The 23,328-nt window shown below is 39.2% G+C and overlaps 1 protein-coding gene across 7 annotated transcripts in view; it reads left to right on the forward strand.

Moving 5' to 3' along the window:
- Positions 1 to 23,328, forward strand: part of LOC138126976 (supervillin-like) — a 73,765-nt gene that overhangs the window by 1,342 nt on the left and 49,095 nt on the right. For 3 of the 7 annotated variants that reach the window (XM_069042826.1, XM_069042858.1, XM_069042863.1), the window contains exon 2: positions 15,877 to 19,762. In XM_069042826.1, the coding sequence (XP_068898927.1) occupies positions 15,877 to 19,762 (3,886 nt within the window). Of the gene's footprint in view, positions 1 to 1,213; positions 1,473 to 3,608; positions 3,783 to 9,023; positions 9,327 to 15,876; positions 19,763 to 23,328 lie in introns of those variants that run through there. The other 4 variants (XM_069042851.1, XM_069042857.1, XM_069042836.1 and 1 more) reach the window with 4 other exon arrangements.

Here is a 23,328-nt window from a genome sequence, read left to right on the forward strand (position 1 = left end):
GACTTGTGTATATCACATCTCCTTTTTTAGTCATTTGTTTTTGGACATGCTAAATGCGAACAGATTAAATGAAGTAAAATTAGAAAAATAAAACTTTTACCATTTAATTTTATTTGTGTTTTTTGAACATGTGTACTTGTTATATTAAAAAAATGTTTTGCAATTTATAATCTGTTCTATTAGTACTAATCTGGACAATAAAATGTACAATGAGACCTTGGAGATTAGTTTTACCATTGTAGAAAGACTAGTTGTGTCGACTTTTCCAAATATTGCTCCGGGAGCAATAAAACAAAGGTTTCTCGTTCTGGAAGTCGTTTAAAATTTATGACCTTTGTACGAAACGGCGTAAATCACATCCTACTAATAAATTAAAAAGCCGAATTTGTTATTTAAAACTTGTTTACTACTGTTAATCGTACGTACAGTCTAGGTATCAACGCATAATTTTTTGGGTTAACTTGCAAATATAGGTCAGTAAAGCGTCAAAACAATTTTTTTTTAAATAATTATGATTTGCACTATTTACCAAACAGTCATTATTTTCCAGGTAATAATAAGACTGCCAATATTTTTTCACCTGGAATAGTTCGTGTACATTGCAGTGTTGCCAGCACATTGTGCATTTCACCATAACATCGAATCGTTTAGGGTCAGTCGGAAAGGCTTTTGTGAGTCATTCATCGGAAAAATTTGATCATCAAGCGATTTAAATTTTATAAAAATGATACCATCAACGGTATATTTCACTGGAAACGCTTAACCTTTCGGAGCGTATGCAACCAGTAAAACGCACCAGTGTGACTAGTCGTATGCTGCGTGCACAGTCAACGGTCGTTCTCCCGCGAAAAATACAGGGGTTGAAAGAGCTTTTTTTATTTTAATTTGTGCCGCAGGTTTGTGTTTTATTTGTCTGTTACCTGCGCCAGACAGTATTCAATTGAGTTAATTTTTTTTTGTCGAATGTGCAAAAGGGTGGTTTTGCAAATTCGCGACTGCGAATCTTCGTACATTTTGTTTGCTGGTGGGTTTGCAAGTTAGCAATGCAACAGCAACCCACGAGCATTTCAAGCGGCATTAAACAGGTCGTTGTAATAGCGATCCCGGAATCCCTCTGCCGAAGTCGAACAGTCCACGTCCCTCGCTGAAATATCCTGACATATGCGCGACGCCGTCTTCCATCGGCGCTCCTGGTCGACATAAGCTGCGCACATCGGATCCCCTGTCAGTAGCCTCAAACTGTTTTAAAGTGCATTTAACTCGAACCGTTTTGTCTAGTTTTTTTTTTAAATGATAATTTATTATTAGTCTCGTCGCAGTTCCAAATCTAACGACCGTCACACGATTTATCCATAGTTCGTTGTTTTCTCGCTCTCGTTTGGTGTGGTGTTTTTGGACTTTTTCTCTTATCAGACGCGAGTGATTTTAGGTTGCGACCTGTAGCATCACGGATTTAAACTGCTTGATACCGAGTAAGTCAGATCTTTTGTTTATGTTGATCTTTGTTTGTGTTCGACTTATTTAGAGTTGTGTGCGGCCTCTGTTCTAAGAAAAGTGCCCAATTAACCAAACTCCTAGGTCCTAATTTAGTTCAGTTAACTTCGTTAAGCCACTTGATGGTGATTTTTATTTGGTGCACCACCAGTTAACCCGTAATTTATTACGGGTCGTAATAGATAGTGTAATGTTTGATAATTTGTTTTAATCGTTTTAATTTATTGCACAGCTTGGTAAGTGTCATTGAAAATTCGTCAGGACATCAACTTTATGCACGCGAAATAAATCACAGTCGTGCGGTCGGTTATCACAACCAAGGACGACACATTTGCATTTTCGGTCTTGTCGCGACGGATTTCCCTAACAAAATTTTTCTCGATGCCAACATATATCACGGTTTTGACGCACGAGAAAACGAAAACAAACACGTAAATTAGAGCGACACTGCGGCAACGGGAAAATGTTCCCGACAGAATCGAACGGCGCAACTTCGTTTATTAAACCTTTCCGGGTCTTTTGAAGATGGGAAGCTTTTTCACAAATGGGATGTCTTTTTTTTCGTTTATTTATAGCGTCCAGCAGTCGCCGGCGTTGGGCAATTCAATTTATCTGCTAGAATCTAAAACTGGAGGGCCATAAACGTGTTGTCTGGTATTCAAGAGTCTAATGCAAGTTCAAAGTGAGCAGAGCATACTTTTTCAAACAAACCGAGCTGCTTGCACACAATACTCCTTCCAACGAAAATACATTCAGGTGCTTTTTGGCTTGGAATGGTCGCCCACCATATTTTCAATGTCTTCTATTTCGAGTGATCCTGTGATGACTGGATCGGCCTCCGATTTCATAATTGTGGTTTCATGATTAATACGATTTTGCAAGACCGTCTCATTTGTTCTAGACATATTTCCGTTATCATTTAGACCACATTGTTTTATTATCTTTACGACAATACACGCCCATCAAGTAACGCTGTCCCAATAGTGCTGTCCCAGCTCGTGTGGAAGTGCAATTCCTGCATACATATGGCTCTTGTTTAGAATTTCCTGATAACGTCACATCACGTTGTTTGTATACACGAAGGTGGTTATAAGGAAATTGCTATTAGGAATTTTACTGAAGTATGAGCTTTGAGAGTAAATATTTGCAGTCGGTTAAATCATTTCACGACAGAAAAGTTGTATAATTCGTAAAAATAAATCTCGTGTGGATGTACTCGTAGATGGAAGGTCTCGCCGGCCTCCACCCTTTTCAATTTTAATTAAACCGAAAAAGGAAGTTTATGTTCCCATATAGCCGCGGTAAATAAATGGTCAGTTAATGCATCCGTCAATGTTTCAACCGTCGCTTTTATTATAATGCAACAAACGTGTAAGGGGAGTAAATAAATCCATCAAGCGGATAATAAACGATACATTGTTGGAATGTTTAGTCTAATTGTGAGTTTTGCGGCGGAAACTAAAAGTCGGAAAAATTTAGTGTCGAAATCGATACAAATTTAACGATCGGGGGGCGTTCAGGTCTGTTTAAATTTCTGATCTTTTCCACTATTTTATTGAGAGAATGGGGAATCGTGACGTTCTGGTAAAACTCTTGATTTACTGACTCCTGGTACAAATCATGTTGGAGATTGATGAGGGGATGGGTTCTAAATTTGGAGTGTCACCATCATCTGTACGACCGATAACGGTCGCCTTTTTCACTGAACATCTTTTGATTGGGACCACGTGTGCCTATTTCGTGCCTTGCCCCCTCGTTGCAGAGTCTGTCTAACTATGGGTTGTCGACCACGCCATTTTTCAATCGAAAGTGCCGCATACGCCACCGGCTTATCAATAACCCAGTTTGATTGCCCCGCCTGAAAGAAGGTAAAAACGTTTATGTAACCGACGAAGGGAAACGCATCGATAACGACCGATAGGGCGGTAATTACTGTTAAGAAAATTCGCTTGCAAGTGTCATGCTGTTATCGTGCTGAGTTTATCGCTGTACTTTTTTTAATCTTCGTGTTGGCGATTGCCGATTTCTTCATTTTGTGGAATTCGTTGCACAATCGCGTTTCGTCAGCGTGTTGCGATTTCGGATTTAATTGGATAAATTACAGTTCGAAAGATACCGCTCGGTGGCCACTTTGCAAGGAAAACACGTCTGCATTGTGGTGTTGTTTTTGGCAAACGCCTCTGCGTACAAATAACATCTAGGACCGCCGAAATAATGTCACGTATTTCCAATCACCGAAGTGGGATCGGATCGCCGCGTTTATACGACACTTCTATTAGGGACAGTCGGTATGTTGTACATTTTTCATGTTGCTTTTATTCGGGTGTTATTTGTTCTTCGGCACGATTTAAGGATCGGACGTATTTTCGTAAGCTTTTCTTTGTCCAGAATGAGTTTCGGTAAGTGGAAAAAAAATTAAGAAGCGAACCGCGCTCAGAGTTGGATGTTGTGTAAACATACCGAACTCGTGTTTTTATTTATAGTCGGTGATTTTTGTTCTGACAAAAATGTCAGGTGTCCCCGATAGTTACATCGTGAAGGCTGATATTTTTCAAATCGTGTAAAAGTGGCTTAACCTCGAGATTAAAAGATCGTCCAGCATTTGTATCGTTAAATGAATAATTTATGTGTCAACCGAATTCATTTAAAAGATAGTCGAATGCGAGGCTTTCTGAAAGTTTTTCTTTTCTTTGATGTTCGTATAGGATTGATTGGGACGAGGACTACGTATTTCAGGAAATATTTTCATGGTAATGTTTACAGGAAGAAATATTAATGGTACAGAGACACGAACATAAAACACTAAAAAACATGTAAATGCCAATTTTGTGTTCAAGGAGAAATTGCAGACATTTAAATATACATTAAGCATTACGAAAAAAAAACACCAAAAATTACAGAGAATTATGGTAGAGAATATGTATAGACATTATAAGATGTATGTTTATGTGTTTATAATGTGAAACAAAAATTAAAAGATAATATGACATATGTTTAATCATTTGGAGTTTACTCTTTGATGTACATACATATTATATTATGTATTTGTAAAACTTGTGCTTATTTTTTTTACTTTATCCGCCCAATAAGCCTTACGTTGTTTATTCTTTGTTTGTTATGCGTGACTCATTAACTAAAGCAACAATATCTAAAAAAAAATTGATTATTTTTCAATGGAAATTATGCACTCCACCGATTTACATATTTGTCCTCGTGGAAAGAGTAACGAAGAAAAAGATTTTCAATGTTCTGTTCAGTGTTAATCGTTTTGTGTACGTTGAAAATTACTAGATTTTACACAAGCAATTTTTAGTCGGCACAAGAAGAAAAGTTAGATACGAGTAAACATATTTTCCTCACAGCACGTGGAATATAAGAAAACGAGATTTTTTTGCATGAAAACGTGTTTGGTTTAAAAATGGCATAATGTAAAATAAAAATCTGGTCAAGAGTTCATTGAAAAAATTTTGCAAACAACATTGACAAACCATTAACTTTCTGTCATAAATGTCTTGTCTAGTTGAATAAATTATTTTCTAATATTAGATGTCAGTTGATTAAAAAAAAAAATTCGTAATAAAAATAGACGACAAAATGAAAAAAAAAGACACTCATTTACAAATTGGAGGTTAAACTTGACACTAGTGACAGCTTGACAGCTAGATGGTTTCACAAGCTGCAATATGCGGAAATGAACAAAATTTGTAACAAATCACTCTTGATTAGAGCACATACAGGGTGTTTGGGGTATAAGGTACAATCTTCTGTGTAAAGAAATAGACAAAAGAAAACTTTTATTCTAGTAAAATTTTTTTAGTATGTGTTATAATTTTCTACTATGTAAAATGAAATGAAATGATTGTGAAACAGGACATCTTTCTCAGTAAGCCTGTTAAAAAAATGATAGGTTTCAAAGGAAAGATTTTGAGGTATGTATTTAACTTTGAACTTTACAATATTGAATATTTAATTTTGAAATAGTATATTATTATACGAGTTTTATAATATATGATTGTGACACGAGTTGGTTGGGGGACGACGAACGCAGTGAGTGCTCCAACAGAACGAGTGTCACAGTGCGTCTTATAAAACGAGTGTAATATACTATTTTTTCTACTTTGGTCGCATTAATTTCATAAAAACTTAAAAATCTAATAATGAAATAATCTATGGACTTTTGTGTGGCATGAGTTATGGTATGGTGACATTTCTGCAAAATTTTAAATGTTTTAATTGTTAACAGGAGCTCTCTAGAGACGCCGGACGCCGGCCAGCGTGCTATTACAGCAATACCAACGTAATACGTAAAAAAAAACAGTTTCACAAAAAGTTCCTTTGTGACACTACTTTTAGTTTCACGAATAGAAAATTGTGATCATTTTGAACATTTAATTTCATTAAAATTAGAAGTTTCCAAACTTAATTTTCTAAAACTGCAAAATCAAATAAAGATGTCTTTTTTTACGTTTTACGTTCCAGATTGTGTTTTCGTAGTCATACGAAATAAATAAAATTGTTATTGAGATTCACTTCCTGTTTATTTAAATATTTGAAAACGTTACTATTGATTGTACGAACAAAAATTTGAATCGTTAAATGCCTTTTTCTCGGGCGTTTACTTTTTTCGCGTAATAAGGTTTTGAACATTTTGCAAAGGACTCTAGAAATTAGACGAATCAGCAAATTTGTTTTTGGAGATGGCTAAGCTTGGAGATGTTTTGCCCCCGAGCTCTCAAAAACCTTCTCCAAGATAAGAATACACTTATCTTAAATGCCCTCGAATAATATGACATTGAACATAAAATTATCAAAATTGATCGAACAATAAATAAGTACATAATCGCGAAAAATTTCAACACAACTTCAAGAGTGAGTATTTCTGTGAGGTGACCTTGGAGGAAATTTTTTAAAGGAACTTGTGACATTATTTATACTAAATCTACCAATTTCCGGTACAGCTGTATATATATTTTATTATAATTTTGCGTCGAATGCTATCATAACATAAAATAGAAAAGTATGGCAAAGAAAACGTATTAGGTAAACAATTTAATCTTTCACAATTTAATTTCTTCTCGAATTCTTCTGAATTTAGGACACTTACTCAATAGATGTTTCACGGTTAAATTTGTATTGTAGGTACACGTATTATATTTAAAAACAGAAAGGCATAAAGAGAAAAAAATCACCTTAGGCATGTAACTTGTAGTTTGTCAAACTTTCTAGAATAAAAAACGTAGATGTTAAAAATCTACTAAATTGTCAACCTTCTCGGCCTCATCATTCAGTACTATTGGAAGCTCGTTTGCCAGTTTAGCGTCTTCTACTATTTTCGTATATTTAGGTCATTCAATCAGTAGGTGCTTACGGTAAGATTCGTATTGCACACATCACAGTTTTTTCCTACAGGAGCTTCTGATACAGCGAACTCGCATATAACCGATTCTCATTCTATTTATCCACATAAGAGTATCCGATATAATCTGATTCAGTCTCTAGTTTTTCCACTCTCTCTCTTTCTGTGCCTGCTTGCGTGATAATTAGTTAAAAAGGGATTTCAGATCGTGTTGAATGATCTCTTCTTCCAGATTGATTGCAGGTTGTGTAATAGTAATAGAGCTCCGTGCTGTCTTATCGACCATATCATTTCCGGCGATTTCGGTGTGTGATGGTACCTGCAGCAGATTTCCTGTTTTGTTGTAGTTGATCACGATGAAGAGATGTTGATGGATCAGCGAGTATGCTACACATTGTTGTACTTTGGAAAACACCAGAAAATCGAATTAAACACAAATAAAAATCACAACAAATTATCACACATCACTGGCAATTTCTTTCTACTTCTTTTCTTTTCAACATACAAACTTTGTATAAGTGTGACAACTTTGAAAAACCTACATTTGAATAACCTGATCTTGGTACATCCATTTCTACCGGATGTCCCAACATTAATAAGATTAAGTGTTTGTGCTACTATTGTATAATAAGAAAGTTTTTAATAGATTTTGCGAATTTGCTTAATGATCATCATTAACATTTTAAAAGTACTTTCTTTTCCTGAAAATCCGTTTTAAAATCCATCAAATTGACATTTTTTCCCATTTTAATTTGCTAATTGCACAGTAATCTTACGATGATTGTCACCGTAAAGATTAAACTTAACACGGTGTAAGGTTTCGCAAAGTAATATGTATAAAGTCATCCAGTTATTTATAAATCGTTCTAAACAAACAATACAGTTTTAAATTAAATTAGATCGTTGTCACATTCATATCATCAATGATAGTTAGATTTACAACATTGCATCTGAATTTGATTAAATTGTAGAAAGTCCATTCATTTGATCAATTTTGATAACATTTTGTATTGATAAAATAAATGATGAAGATAAATATAATTAGATACATTTTGTGTAAATCCTTTTTATTTAGATTCGTTTCAAATTGATGGTATAAAATAGAACCAAATTATTCATCAACAATAAATCATTTGGGTACTGTCATCGTGTGATGATTCCTTTTTTTGTATTATTTACTGTTGCTAAATTAGGAGTACAGGTTAATAATAAATATTACATTTGAGATTTGTCGTCTCATAAGCCGAACCTCATAAATCACCGGTGGAAAAACAGAAAGCCTTTTGAAGAAAAAAAACATTCTCATGGAATTTAATTAGTTCCAACATTCGGAATCCTGCAATTTTCTCATTCGCATCAGCAACGCAGACGATTTATCAAAATTCATAATTAGTGAAAATTGTTAACGAGACGTGACGAAGAATACGCACCAATTAACAATAATTGGTCGATATAAATCGGTTTTTATGGAACATTATCGACCGTAAGACATGGTATGGATTTTTTTAGACTTGGGTGACAGCGTGGACGCTTTGAGTCAGCTCCGAACATAAACATGTCAAAACGGGCGACAGAATGTAAAAGGTAATCTATCTGCGACAACGAGCATCTACATTGTGATCAGCATTTAAATGTCTGGGTTTGGTAGACCGGATATACTTGGCTCCGGTGATGGGTCGCTTTTTGTCAGGAGATTCCACTGCAGCTATGTTTACTTGCGAAGAAAGCCGAAACAGATAGCCGGTTGTAAAAATAACCATTAAGGTATTCCACATCTAGTCGGAAGGAATTTTTCCGATAGCGGTCACGACGATAACAAACCCACGGCGGCTCTCGCATCCATTATCGGTGAATTATCATCGTTCGCGTTGTATATTATTCACCACTCTGATCCACGTTTTAATTAGTCCACACGTGAAAACCAGCCCGGAGTGATGGTTTTTGTGTTCTCCCTTCTCGGTGATGACAGATATACGGGCGACGTAATTGCTTCACTCGAGTGGTACCAATATAAATACCCCCGAAATACGGAAGCGTTCAATTTGAAAAAAGCGTATTCTCGGATCGAACCAACCCCCAAAGCGATTCAGCGGAATTCAAGGGGTGGGGTCGTAGAAAGCTAATCGTCGGCGTATGCCGAGAGATAGAGGTGCGGACCGACCAAGACTCGCCATACCATTCCTCTGCCAAAGTCAGAAAGCCGCTGTGGGTCAATCGCAACAGGTGTATATGACGGAGTGTGTGCACATGGAAAAACCTAAGCCAACATGTGAGGTGTTCGACTCGACGGTACCAAAATGAAAGTGGTTTCCGAGACGGTTTTAAACGTTGGAATCGGAACGCAAGTTTACAACCTCGCCGCCGATTTTGTGGGTGTGTTTTGAAAAGTTATCGTGCTTCCAAAATCAATAACTATTTCCCCCCAGTCGGAGCTAATCAATTGGACGACATGCCGCTAAGTACAGTTTGTGTAAGCGTAAGTTTATTACTCAATTTGGGGAACGATGGGTGTTTCTGATGGGGCGCTCGGGGCGGTCAGTTTCGTCGATGTGGGTCGAGAGTGATTTTGCCCATTAACTTTTCGATAATTTTACCAACGACTCGTTCGTATCAATATTATTAACCCAATAAAATAATGACACACTTTTGTCTTGTGCGCGGATTCCGCATTCTTTTGGTACTTATTTGGTGTAGTTCTCCTCGCGGCGATCCAAGGAAAAAATCTTTTGTCAAAATTCGCCGACTGTGGCTCTTTGTTTGCACCATTTAGCGAGCACACGCTAAGCGATGAGTCGCGATCACGGCTTTGAATCTGTTTGGAAGTATTTCGGGTACTCTCCATCCTTGACTAATAAAATCTACATTAACACTCCTACAAACAAAATTGACGAATAAATACACATTGTCGATTGTACGTGTGTTTGTGTTAGATAACACAAACCAACATGCCACAAGGTGTAAACGCCGCCGGTAATTAATTAGTTAATTAATTTATTTCAAGAATGCGAGATTTAATCGATTTGTCACCTATTTCATGACGTTTTGACAGCGACTCTCGTTCGTGGTACCTCGAGGACTTCTTCAAAAGGTAATAATTTCGGAGTTTGTCCCGGGAGCAATGATCGTTTTTGCATCCACAGGCAATGTTTAATCTGCGAGATCGTTAAGGCAGACGTCTTGTAAACAGATTAGTCATGTGCGAACATGCCTATGTGGGTCGTACTATTTATTCTTCGGCAACACAACGAACCTCACCTTTTATTAATTAGCGAAGTGCGTGTCTTGCACGCCCTCAAATTATCCAGAATTAAACGAATAGACCTAATAACGTGCGAGAGTTTCAAGAGCTAATTCGCCCTGATTAATTCTCAGACAACGTCCAGACCTCTGTTCAACAAAAATTTCGTAAGATCCCCGCCGGCGGAGAAATTAACCACACACCGGTACACATACATATTCTCTAACCTGACACAACCTTATTTTGTGTACAAATCGTCTCACGTGGAAGAGTTATTAGTTATAAAACGGGCGTCCACAATGGAAGAAGAAAGTTAAGCGGATCGAAAAACGCATTGTCGACGAATTATTAGCAACATCTTCCCAAGACTGTTTACAGTTCAATTGAGAAAAGAAATTCTCTGATACATTCATCATACACGGGATGATGGTATTGTGAATATAATTATTCTGTGGGAGAATTGAAAATTTCAAATTCGAAATTATCGAACTGTAGCTGTCGAGGTATAATTTCAGCCAATTTGGATTGTTGCGTGGAAAAAATCGCCGACCTACAAGACGATTCATTTGACCCGATCCTGATAAGAGCAAATTGTTAGTTGTTGGTCTGTGAATTGTGATTTTTTTTTTTTGAAAAGTGCATTTCGAATAAATTTAACTGTACAGTGCGTTTTTATAATTAAATACCAAACACACCTTTCACGTGATTTCATTTAATATTTTTGTAACAATCGCAAATAGTCGAAGAAGTCGATGTCTGGAACGAGTTGTTAACTGTGTCAATGTTTCTGCATTTGATCGGAATGTTTTAATTAATGGTTTCAATTGTTAATTTGATTTGCACAATAACGACTTGGTAATTGCATAATTTATATAATATGAAAATAAAATTCAACACGTTTTTTCAACTTTCTCACCGTATAATGTAAAAACCATCCTAATCTTGATGCGAAGAATTTTATTGTTTCACTTTTGGCATATAGTTCAAGGTGCAGTGGTACACCTAAGCTATTACAAACGCGACATAAATTCCAGATGTGCCGAGAATTCCATCAAAGTAATTCCTTGCACGTTGGATTTCAAAGGATTGGCGGGATGTTCGACGGTTATTTTGATTTCAAACAATATACCTTGTACAGGACTGTATCCAACGGATGCTTTTTGAATTTCAATCAGGGATTCCGTCCATAACAGGCATATTTCTTGCATGTTTATTTGGTTTAATGTGACTGCGATCCTTGGCCAAGAATGCATTGTGAAAATGACGTCCTTTTCTGTTTGAAGTGATGGCTGGAAATTTATGTTATTGGTGTTAAATGGCAGCCACGCATGTACATTTAAAAATATTGCGTTATTCGTGCGATTAATTTCGACACCGAGTTGAATTATTATGAATGGAGATGAGCAAAACTTATTTTAGTTTTGGCAGTACGAACAAACTTTAGAGGAAAACGAGGACCGAATATCAAGCGGGTTTCAGTAACTTCTGTCAAACTACTTCCGTCTGGGTCGATTCAAAAGGGACATTTTCACTTAAATTTCCGTTCGGCGAAGGAGCAGTTTCATGTTTATTAAATTCGAGTGTCGTTCTCGAGAAATGTAATTGTTTGTTGTTAACCGACGAGCAAGGACGAGTCGCGCAAAATTGTCTCCGTGAATGTCAAAAATCGTCAAAACCGCAGGAAAGTATTGGTTTTTTGACCTTCCAAAAGTGTTCAATGTTTTATGGTTTCCTTTTTTCGTCGGACGCTGATGTAACTAATAATTTTGGAACTTCCCACATACATTTCGTACTGTTTGGGTCAAATACTCGCGTTACGGAAGCTCAGGATAATGCGGTGCTCACCTGCATGTCTATATTTTTACTGGAAGATTTATCGTGCCGTCATCAAATGAAGTCATCAAAAACGAGTAAGACGTTCTCACCATTAGCCAACAATAGGATGTGGGTACGTTAGTCTTGCGATTACATAATGCCGGTGTTAAATTTGTCGCGTTGAGTCTTTTTAATTAATTTGGGAAATCGGTTGGGAAAAGTCAAGGTTGAGGTTTCAGGATTTCATGTGACCGGCAGAAATAATAAAGTTTATTCAGATTATTTTTAAACGAGTCAAAATAGTACAAAAATAAGATGCAAAGAGAGTAACGACACTTTGGTGTGTTGTACATTTTTTGAACTTTGTTGCAGTTTCCATTAACTAAGAGTGGTGTGATTAAGGATTGCATGATACGGTTGAGTAGTCAAGTGGAATCAAGCCTAGTTTATCAAATCAAAAATTGTATTATTTGCTGTGAATGGGGAAAATTTTGTAACACTTTTGATCATGGCGTATATTTAGCGTCGCTATTTTTAGGTCCTCGGCCGCTGATTCCTAGACTGTTTTCATTAATATCTTGAAATAACAGTTTTATTTGCGATATCCGTTTCTGAATCATCCAAAACTCTGGAGTGTTTCGGAGTAGATAAATTGTCTTCACTGTTTACCTATTGTATTTACGACTTGTTACAATCCATTTGAAAGAATTTTAAATATTAGTCGAATTTTCGAAATTTATGTGGAATAACTGTCGTAAATTCCGATCGAGATTTTTGTTGCAGTCGTGACAGATCCATTGGAAATGTATCGTTCCGGCGAGATTGTCAGAAGAGAAAATGAGAATTTCTCCTGTAGCATAATTATGTCTATTATTTAATTAAGGAATTAAGAATAGCACGCCCAGTGGTTAACGGAAGCGAGTAAAAGTTCACGTTTAGATTATCGTGAACGTTCCGAAATCGGATTTTTAAAATTTCGCCGTCGTTCAGGTTTCAACATTTACCAGTCGAGTAAAAATGATTCGGAGGATACGCATACAGCCTTTGTAAATAAAAATAGGATCTCTAAAAATACTTTTATGCTGTTTTCAATAGGGTACGTCCGGAAGTTGTTGGAGCAAAAATTTGCGGCGTCAGGTTTGCCAGCCATTTTTCAAAAAGGATTCGTCCGCGAGCTCTGCTTTGTGTTTTCACGCTCGATCACTCGAAACCAGCAGGACTGTCTGGAGGCAACAGAAAAATTCTTGTGCCAATAATAAAATGGGTCGCACTTCTCCTCCAAACATTATATCGATTGTGAGAGATAAAGTCGTTTGGGAAAGTTCAGTAGGTTGGCCGACATGTCGGCTTTTGTGTGGCGTCGAGTCGAAATAAATTTTCTTACGTAGATTGTTCGTGTTATTATTACATGAATGAGTTGTCATTGTTTGCATGTTACAACGACACAATAATTTTGTGAAATACCTGTTGAAAAGTTATCATTTCGTTCTTGCGGTGCATTGTTGTTCTCGCAGTGAAAGTGTGGCGGCGGTGTTTTGCAAATCGTCGGGATCTCAGTTAATTATTTACGTAATGGAGCCGCCGATTCCTATCTACTAATACCGGACGTTGTTTAAATTCGATCAATCCGTTTCCGGATCTAATTCCTTACAGAAAGTTCAACGTTTTCTCGTTTCCCCAGATAACAACTTCGACTTTCCTCGAAAATTAGTCAACATTTAAACTGCGCTTGCTATTCTCCGTAGTCTACAATAAATTGCGCCAAAATTTATGGTCACCACACAGATGACACTGCAATTTCGTCGTTGTCGTGTTCATTTGGGCCTTTGACGTTCAGTTGTGCGAGATTAGATCGATGATGAAGAGTGATGTGCACTTTGTCCGGACATTCATCGTCGAAGGTTAAGATTCCGCTCGCTTATCCTTTTTATGCATACATATTTTAATTTGGATTAAATTGGTAGCCTTGAAGCGACCGCCGCGGACCACAATTATCGTCGTAAAAATTTGTTTTTGTTTGGACGAGATCTGTTCTTGACGCGTTCATCTGATTTTTCGACTGTCGAGCCTTCGGAGTTGTGTCGCTGACATCTGCAGAACTAGAGGAAGAGACGAAAAAAACTCATTTGAATGAGCTTTAGGTTAGTCTGCTAAGCGAGAGGATTCAAGGTTTTTCGGTTTAAACAGTTTATACCCACCTGTCTCGATTTCCCCGGTTTCGTTCAAATAAACTATTTCCTCATAACGATTTCTGGTCAATTTAACCATTATCGTTGTGCGTTGCGCAATGCCAACGTGTAATAATTAATTACGTTGGTCTTATTTACGTGCGTAGAAACTTACGTAACTGGACAAGTTATGTGTTGTTCGATCGGCCAGAATTTGCCCAATGGAGCTGGGCAAACAATTTTTAAATCAGATCACTTCGCTCGTAAATTCGTGGTGTTTTATTGGCCGAAGAAATGATAAAATTCGGCCGATGACATTTGTAGGAAAGCGATACAGTAACTTTTTCGTGGCGTTAAAAAATTTCCAACAGCTAACGCATTTGTAGTTTTTGGCTTGCGAATCTGTTTTTTTTTTGTAGATGCATTTTTTAACACATTTTGCGTTGTGGCTACTTGAAGTGTCAGAATAGGTATCGTGTTTTTTAAAATTTCACCTCAAAGTAGGCGTTGAAGAGTCGATTGTGAACGCATCACGGATCAGCTGTTTAAAGCTAACCTCACTTTTTGCGTTGTTTGTGTTTTTACTGTGCAGACTGACGAGTGGTGCGTTCACAATCAACTCTTCAACGCCTACTTTGAGGTGAAATTTAAGAAAACACCCAGTACATTTGAATTAGAGTCGAGCGCGTCATTGAATTCTTGTTGGCGGTTGTTGAAATGAATGCAGAAGCCGGTATTGTTCGCAAATTTCTCTGGGAATGACATTTGTAAATTTTCCATAAACTTCTCTGTTTTCAGTCGCGACAGCATTTGTTGTATGAGAACGGTTAAACACTGTCAAGGTTCACATTTAACTAGACAAGGTCATTAATTGTTACAATAAACGTATTTCGTATATGGAAGTAAGGTAACATGCGTGCACAAGATTCTTGTCCTATTTTGCTTGGACGAGTTTTTTCTTTTTAATCTGTCTATGAATAAAACATCAGTAAATTTTTATATCTGTGTCAGTATGTATCACGTGTGTCATAATCTTGATTGTCCTGTTCAAAGAACAATGTATTCTCATTACAGATAGCCGCCAGACTCGTTTTGTAAAGCAAATGACTCGATTACATAGTTCAAATCCAAGGCGCATGTATTAATTAGTGTGCGACGTCGAAAACATGATCACGATTCGACTGTTGAACTGTTCAAGAGCAAGTAGTAACCTCCAAAAAATTAGTAATTAGTTGCTAACAAAATTTAAGGAAGTCTGAATTTTTTGTCATGATAAAAAGCGAACTCCATGTTAACAACGCGGTTGTTTACTACATTACATTCAATTTATATAATTCTTAATGCGTGGGACTTCCTACAGAGTTTGGGAACGATATTTTACAACATTTCATCCAACCGTTAAATCATGAGAGTTTTGTATAATATGACTTGTATAATTAATTTGGCTTCGAGGAAGACATATTCTGCTCATTGTGGTCAGGATGATGCGAACCGCAATAATCCAGCCAATTTCAGCACATTCTCTTTGGAAAAAAAGTGCACAGTTGAAAACGAGGTTCTATTATTTTTAACCCCAGTTTAGCATATGTTCGAGTATGATCTATATTTATTCTAACAGTTGTAAAACATGGCGCCCGTCGACTAAATACCCGTCAAAAATAGATTTCAAGTAGGAAAAGATGTAGGTATGGTGATCCCGTATGTTCCTGAATTATGGGTGCATTATCTGTCTGAATGTAATTGTTGACTGACTAAAAATACGAAAGTTATCGGGACAAGTCTAATTGTGATGTATTTCTTTTCAGACTGTGAGCAGTCGGCCTCGAATCTGGTCGTCCTATTCGAATATTCGTGCCAAAGATGTGCAAGGACTCACAATTATGAACAGTGCCGAGGAACTATCTAAATACAAGGAGAGCGTCGACAGTTACTATTCCCCAACACTCTCGAAAAGACTCCTGGGCTACGGCTACGATTTACCGGAGAAATCTCCGAAGAAAGACAAGAAATGGTCGATAGGAAGCTTGTTCCGCAGGAAGAAGAAGGACGAAAGCGACAGCACTAGCGACGAAGATTCGCAGAAGAAGAGCTTCCTCGGGCGGAAAAAGCGGAAGGCCGAGAAGAAAAAGAAAGCCGCCAAGTCCGTGGGAACCTTCGACCATGTGGTCCTCTCCCGCAACTCGCATCTCTACTCGAACGGATTCAACGGGTACGAAGAACCCGCGATTTTTTCCGACCCTACCGGCTTCAACGGTTACGCCGCCAGAGCCGCGCCGAAGGCTCAGGTGCAAGACACCGCCGCGAGAAAACCGGCGAAAAACGCCTCCCTAGATGACGTGAACACCTCTCGGAACAGTCTGGTTTCGGGATCTAGCGACGTGGCGACCAAAAAGAACAGGAAGGGCTTGGCGAAGGTGCGAGCCGAGGCGCGAAGGGTCACTTTGAAACACGACACGAGTTCGGACGAGGACTCGCAAAGGTCTGCGTCGTCGTCGAGGTTCAGGAGCGACGAGAGCTTGGGACAAGTGCACAGGGAGGGTTCGTTGAGTCGCAGGTCGAGGGCTGCGCGGACCGAGAGATACCTGAAGCGTCACTCGAAAGACGGCGAAAATCCGAAAGACTACTTGAGACTGTCCAAGTCGGATGTCGAGAATTCCGCCCTGCAGTGGAGGACTTCCGACGACAGTAACAGGTCGTTAAGCAGGAGCCCGTTGGTGCCGCCACCCAAAGCGAAACCCAAAACGTCGTACTCGAGTTTGTCGCAGTCGCCGAGCATCTCGGGCTTGTCGACCATACCTCCTAGTCACGGCAGCCACAACAGGATTAGAGTTAGCAATTCGACGAGCAATCCTTCGTACAAACCGCCGCTGTCGATGAACGACTACAACCACAGCACCAGAAAGCTGTCGAACGACTTTCTCGACAATCAGAGGAGCTTGTCGTGCGATGCCAACATACATAAATCTCCATCGACGGAAATTGATCCGGAAGTGATCCACGTTCAGTTTCCGTTGGGAAAACCGAACGGCAGATACCGAAACTTGAGCTTGATCGAGCCGAGACATGTTGTCGCTTCTCAGGCGAGGCAGCCTCCTCCTCCACCACCACGTGATCCGAGGAGGCTGGTCACAGCCCAATATTACGAAAACGTGAGGCCCAACACTTACTACTTTGATGGTAACGGCCAGATGAAGTCCAAATCGTTCAGTCATCACGTGAATTCGCCGCAACAAACCAAGAAGTTCAGCTCGTTCAATTTGCACCCGAGTTGTAGGTCGACTTCTGAAGACCACCTTCCCAAGAACAACATCCAACTTGTTCCGAGACCTTCGTCGGCAACTCCTGACGCAACGGCTTCTCAAAGATACATACAACGACATCCCGAATTCAAGCCGAATCCAGAGAATTACAATTATTTGATGGACAAGAAGCCGAGAAGCAGGAAACCGATTTTTATTCAACCTAACGGCAAAGCGGTGGACACTTCGGTGGATAAGAGCGGAACGCAGAAGGCGTTAGATTTTTGGAAACAAAAAGACAAAGAAGGTTGTAACAGTTTTCAGGGTAGATTGAAGAGTAACAAGGTGGAATCGAAAAGTCCGCAGATGTTTACTTGCCAGACTCACGTCCAAACTCAAGTCTTCCTGCCGAGTGTTCTCCAGAACGACATCAATTCGGAAAATTTAGCCAATTCGACTGATAGTTTGGCTACAAATGAGAATTTTAGAACGGGGAGTCCGTTTAAACCGATTTCTTCCAACGAGAAATCTGCGTCAGTGGGCACAACAAACACGGTCACCAATGGGAGAGAGGATGAAAAGGATGAAGAGTTGAAACGTAAATCTTCTAATTTGGAAGAAGCTCTCGACGAGTTGGAAGCAATTTACAACAGTTTGCGACTAGGGGATGAAGACCTGTTGGAGCGGGCGGAGCAGAGAGAAAAAGATGCCGCCGCTCAGAAATTGAAAGAACAGAAGAAAGAAGTGTATCCGGGTTGGGGCATGTCCAGAGGAGCGTTGAGCGACTCCAGTTTCAGTTACGAGCCTTTCGATTCGGTAGATTCGCCAAGACGTAAACGATTAATCAGAAAGAGTCAAACGATTGACAGGAGAGCCGACGATATGGCTTTCAGAAAGATGAACAAAGAGCGTTCGGCAACCATCAACGATCCACAGTCAGTGTTTTCCAAAGTTAGTTATTTACACGCCTCTCCGCTGTACGGGAGGGAGGTGAACGAGTATGAAGTGCCAAATAAGAGTTCGAAAGAACCAGACATCACGCTAGACGATGTGGTGTACAGGAATGTCAAATTTGCCAATAGTAGTCCCAAGGTTGTCGAGCCGCAACCACCATTTGGTATTCCTTTGGGGCCGATCACGCCTGCTGCGAATAGCGATTATTTGCACGCCGTTCCGGATAATGTCTATCGACCAATGTTCAAACCTCGAAAAATGCCGGATCTGGTGAAAGATGATTTGGCTTTTCGCAACTTGAGAAAAGATCAGAGCAAGGAGCCGGCTCTTCCACCTCTATCGCCGGACGATCTTAAGAATAACAACGCGTCCGAAGCAAAGTTGGATTTGAATTCGCTGAAGAAGAAACGAGCGGTGAGATCGCTGTCGGCGAACATCGGCAGTCTGATCAATAGAGATATCTTAGCCAAGGGGTTAGAAAAATATAAATACAATAACAACAGTGGGAACGACGAGTCGAAGACGCTAACTGATATCGCTGATGCTATGGAAATAGCACGACAAGTTCTCAAGGAAAAAGAAAATAAGATCAGTGCCACCAGAAGAGCGTTTCTTAGCGATACGGATACGAATAACGGTAACGACAACTTGGCGGAGAGCAGGAGGAATTTCTTGAACAGCTTGAAGACGCCAGTTTCGCAAAACGAGAACTCGAAAGTGTTGCCGGTTTCTGATAAGTATCTCCAGGCGAAGCCTCCGAGGGGGTTGACACCGGAAAGAAAGTCTCCGAGGTCGCCGAAAGAGTCGACACCGATTCCCGTGTCTCCACTCGAGGAAAAATTGTCGCAGAGGAACGAATCGAGGGACTCGTCTCTGGACGAACTGCTGACGGCCCTCGCCACCGAAGCTAGAGAAACCAACGAGCGCATAACAAACGAACTGAAGAACTTCGCCGAGGAGAGTTGCAAACAGGCGCCGCCACGACCCGACGAAAATTTGAACAACCACGAATTGACAAAGACATTATCCGACATCGACGCGGTGTCTGAACAGGCGAAGTTGTGCGAGAAGCTTTTGGAGGGCGTCGTGGATAGCACCGAGCTGATGGCGTCAGCCAAGGCACCTTTGGAAGAAGTGGAACAAATCGATGTCGAGCCGGTGCTGGTGGAATCCGTGGCTAACATCGTTTTGACACGTGACGACTCCAAGAGCGAGAAAAAGGCCGACAAAGTCGCGTGCGAGTCAGATCATGATTACGAAAATTTGATGTCCGACGAGGAATTGACTCTCGACGAGGCGAACAACGGAGACGAGATCAAGTGCACGTCTCCGTTCGAAGAGCACAAAGCCGAGTTGATCGCGACCTTCCAGGAGTTGAAGAAGAACGTCGATCTAGACATCGCGGGGCCGAATGACAGGTCAGAATCGAAGGATAACGATAAAGATGGCGCCCTCGACCCCGACAAAAATGATAAAGAGGGCGATGAGACGGTTGCAGGTGAGGAGTGTGTTGGTGTTTTAGATGACGCCGCTTCACTTGTCAAAGAATGTGCCTATGTCGAATCATTCAGTGTCTCTAACCAAAAAACGTACGTTGCTAACTGTGCTAGTACGATGTCATGCCATCATCCCACTAATGCGTGTCAGTCAGACGTAGCTATCAATTCGGAGTATCATTCCGCCAGTTCGTTAGCCGCCGAAGCTGCAATTAGTGTAGCGGGCTTAGAGGGTTGCGTCGGTCAGACGCAATTAGATTCGTTAGAGAGCTTAAAGTCGCCGAAATTGGTTTTAGAAACGTCGAAATTGTCAAAAAACGACGGGAACAGGCAGATTCTAGAAAATCAGTCGATGATATATCGTGATTGTGTTTCGAACGATCCGGGAACTTCCTCCGGCACGATAATGGATTTCGGAAGGACCAATAGGGAGAGGGGTGGTGATTCGAATCAGCCTGGGCACATTCTTGATGATGATGAGAAACCAACCCCTGCCTGGTACCGTGACCCCGCAACAGTGGCTGTTGCATGTTCCTACGGATTTGCATGCGCCCATCAGCTGGCTTCTCTTGATTTCGTAGCTATTTTAGGAATTTTATTTGCAGTCTTATCATTCATAGCTGCTTTGATTTTTTAAAAAATTTTCGAATAGAGCATGTATTTTTTCGTGATTGTTTTTTATTATATTTTATATTACAGTTTTATGTAATCGTCGTTGTTTTTTACCCGTACTGAATTTTATCTACTTAATCTCAATTCAAATTTGAAAGATCACATCGAATACGATTTAATGCCAAATAATAAAATTTAGTATGTATATTATGTTGTTGTACAGAGTTGTTACGATTAAGTTGTGTAAATAAAGCGTTACTGAAAGTGTTTCAGGACCGTGTTATTATTAAAACAGTAATTCAATTATCATTATCCCAAAACGCAAACGGATTGACGGGTCAATTTATATCCTGCTCCCAAATGAAATTCGGTGTAGTAGAAAATTGATCGGTTAATCGAATCTTGCTCTCAGACTTATTAGTCTTTCAAAATTGAACACTCTCGGGAATCGGCCCGATTGGACCGTTCTTAAATGGGAGTTTTTGTTGCGAGAGTAATTGAAAAATTGCTGTTTAGACAACCATCAATACACACAAGTATTATTTGACTCCCAAAGTGAATCACCACCCAACCATTTACACTTTGACGTCCTCTCCCCTAATAACTGTGTCTTGTTGTTCTCACCCTTCTGAGCAGTATGTTGCAAAATTAGTCATATTTTTTGCATTTTCTGTTTTTTTTCCCGAATCTAATCAATTAAACATCTGAGCTTTTGTTTAGCAAAACCCATCTAGATGTTCTCTCGTTATGTTCTTCATCCTCATCTCATCTAAGCGCTTGACAGTATTAATAAGTGTAGCACTCACGTCTTTATTGCACCAGAAAAACTAATTTGTGCGGACCACACAGCTAGCTATAAAATGATAGCATTAGTGACGTCGTGTGTTTTATTATAGGTATTCTGTAACAGTCGCCACCCACTTCCTTTATCGGCAACCAACTTCAGGTAACTGCCAACGTGTCTGCCAGCTAACATCCCTCTTCCGCCAATATCGGTTAATTGAAAACCGAAAAACCAAACAAAAACGACAGTTCTGTAGTGCTACGTTCACGATGTTTATGTTAATTAGCGATGTAAAGTCAAAGTCCATTTTAACATTGTTTGTCCGTTCTGTAAATATGTAAAATCTTTCTTTTGTACAGCCAGTCGTACCTAAATGTATTGATTGTCCGTTATAATCCGGGCCCAGTTTCACACTTGTGTATTTTTGGTTGCCTAACCTACATGACTCGTAATGTGATCCATCCGCTGGTAATCCACTACCAGTTGTTAGCACTAATTGTTCCGTACATTAGTTTAGTTATCAATACTTAATTTAATTTATTGTTGGTACATTAATTTAATAAAGTATTTATTTCCTTACGTTGTGGGTTATTGCTGCGGTTTCATGCCATTCACCAAGTACTTAGAGACAAGGGTTACGATGTGTAATTCGATCGGGGTGTGGATTTACGTAAATGGAAAATCAAATTTTGGGCAAATAAACAACTAGAGTTCGACTTATCTCGCATAAAAATAAATATTCTTGTTGGGAAAGTAAATATTTAGTAGAATGACACAGTAGTCGACACGATAGACTCGGATAAGTGGATATTTCAGAATTTCACAAATTTAACGCTAATTTCGGTCGATGAATAATGTATAAAAGATTTTACGGTGGTTCTACGAAAGGAAAACATCCATAACTAATAATTGTTTTCGCGTGAAATATGCAAATAATTTCGTTTTGAATATTTGTAAAAATATCATTAGTGGCATTATTATCAATTAATTTTTTCCGTTCGATTATTTCGTAAGTGAGATAACAGAAAACGTGAACAGTAATCGGCGACGACTGCACTATTGGAGAAAGTTTAATCAAGTAGATAATTTTGTATAAAGGTTACTTTAATAATTAATAAAGAATAAATATGTTGACAGATCGTTTATAATTCCACCGATTCTGCGAAAGCACTGAATGGAAACATTTGCAAATTGTTTGTGGTTCTTTGAAGACTCATTGAATCCGAAAAATAAATCTCGCTGCGCAGTTTAAGCGAAATTATTTCAAATAAAAATAGGCGTGTGTAACGCTAAGCTTAAAAATATATTTCTAGGTAGGTATGCCTTTTTCCAACGAGCCTCAACGTCTCTTTGTAATTTTTATGACGGCCGCGTGCGATCCTCCTACTCGTTTAATTAGTGCACTTTACGAGGACGAAATTTTACAAATTCTATTGATCAACCAGAACACAATAGTTTCGCTCGTTCCTTTCTACAGGAACAATTGTAATGAATCATTGGCCATTAATAATTCACGCTCGGAATCAAATTATTTGACTTTTTTCCTTCAAGTGTGTTCGACCCACGTAATCGCGCGCAGCACCTGTTCGAATATTTGTATAAATATTCATGCACAATTCTTAGTTACCCTCACCAAGTGACAAATCTGCTCGGGTATTTATTGCTGTCTTATTATTTATTTTTAGAGATGCTGAGCATACTGGTTCGACTAGATGTGGCAGGTAAAAGAGAAACTGGCCAAGTGCTGTTATGTCAGAAGGTGGGATATTGATTATGTAAATTGATACGAAATTTTCTTGCACCGCCATTTGTATCGGGTGCAAAAAATCAGAGTACAAATTTGAAGTTTGTACCGTCACAAGCGATTTGATAAGATAAAGCAAGAACAAATTAACGTGCAATTCAGAAACTTGTAGCATTTCAAGACTACTTGGTCCGAGTACCTAGATTTTTTTCTTAATTTGATAACCACGAAAAATACTTTGCATGTAGCGACCCACGTGTCACCCACGTTGTCGTCGTCGTTTCCTAAAAGAGGAAACCGTGTCTTTGTTTCGTTTCCGCTTTTTGCAGATAGGAAAACCGCGGTTTCGTCCGCTCGTAGTAGGTCAACCTTTCTTTGATTTTCTTGTCGTGAACGAGCTTTTCCATTGGTTTCTGGTGAGTCAGCGC

This window comes from Tenebrio molitor, chromosome 1, assembly GCF_963966145.1.
Source record: "Tenebrio molitor chromosome 1, icTenMoli1.1, whole genome shotgun sequence".
Classification (NCBI taxonomy): Eukaryota; Metazoa; Arthropoda; class Insecta; order Coleoptera; family Tenebrionidae; genus Tenebrio; species Tenebrio molitor.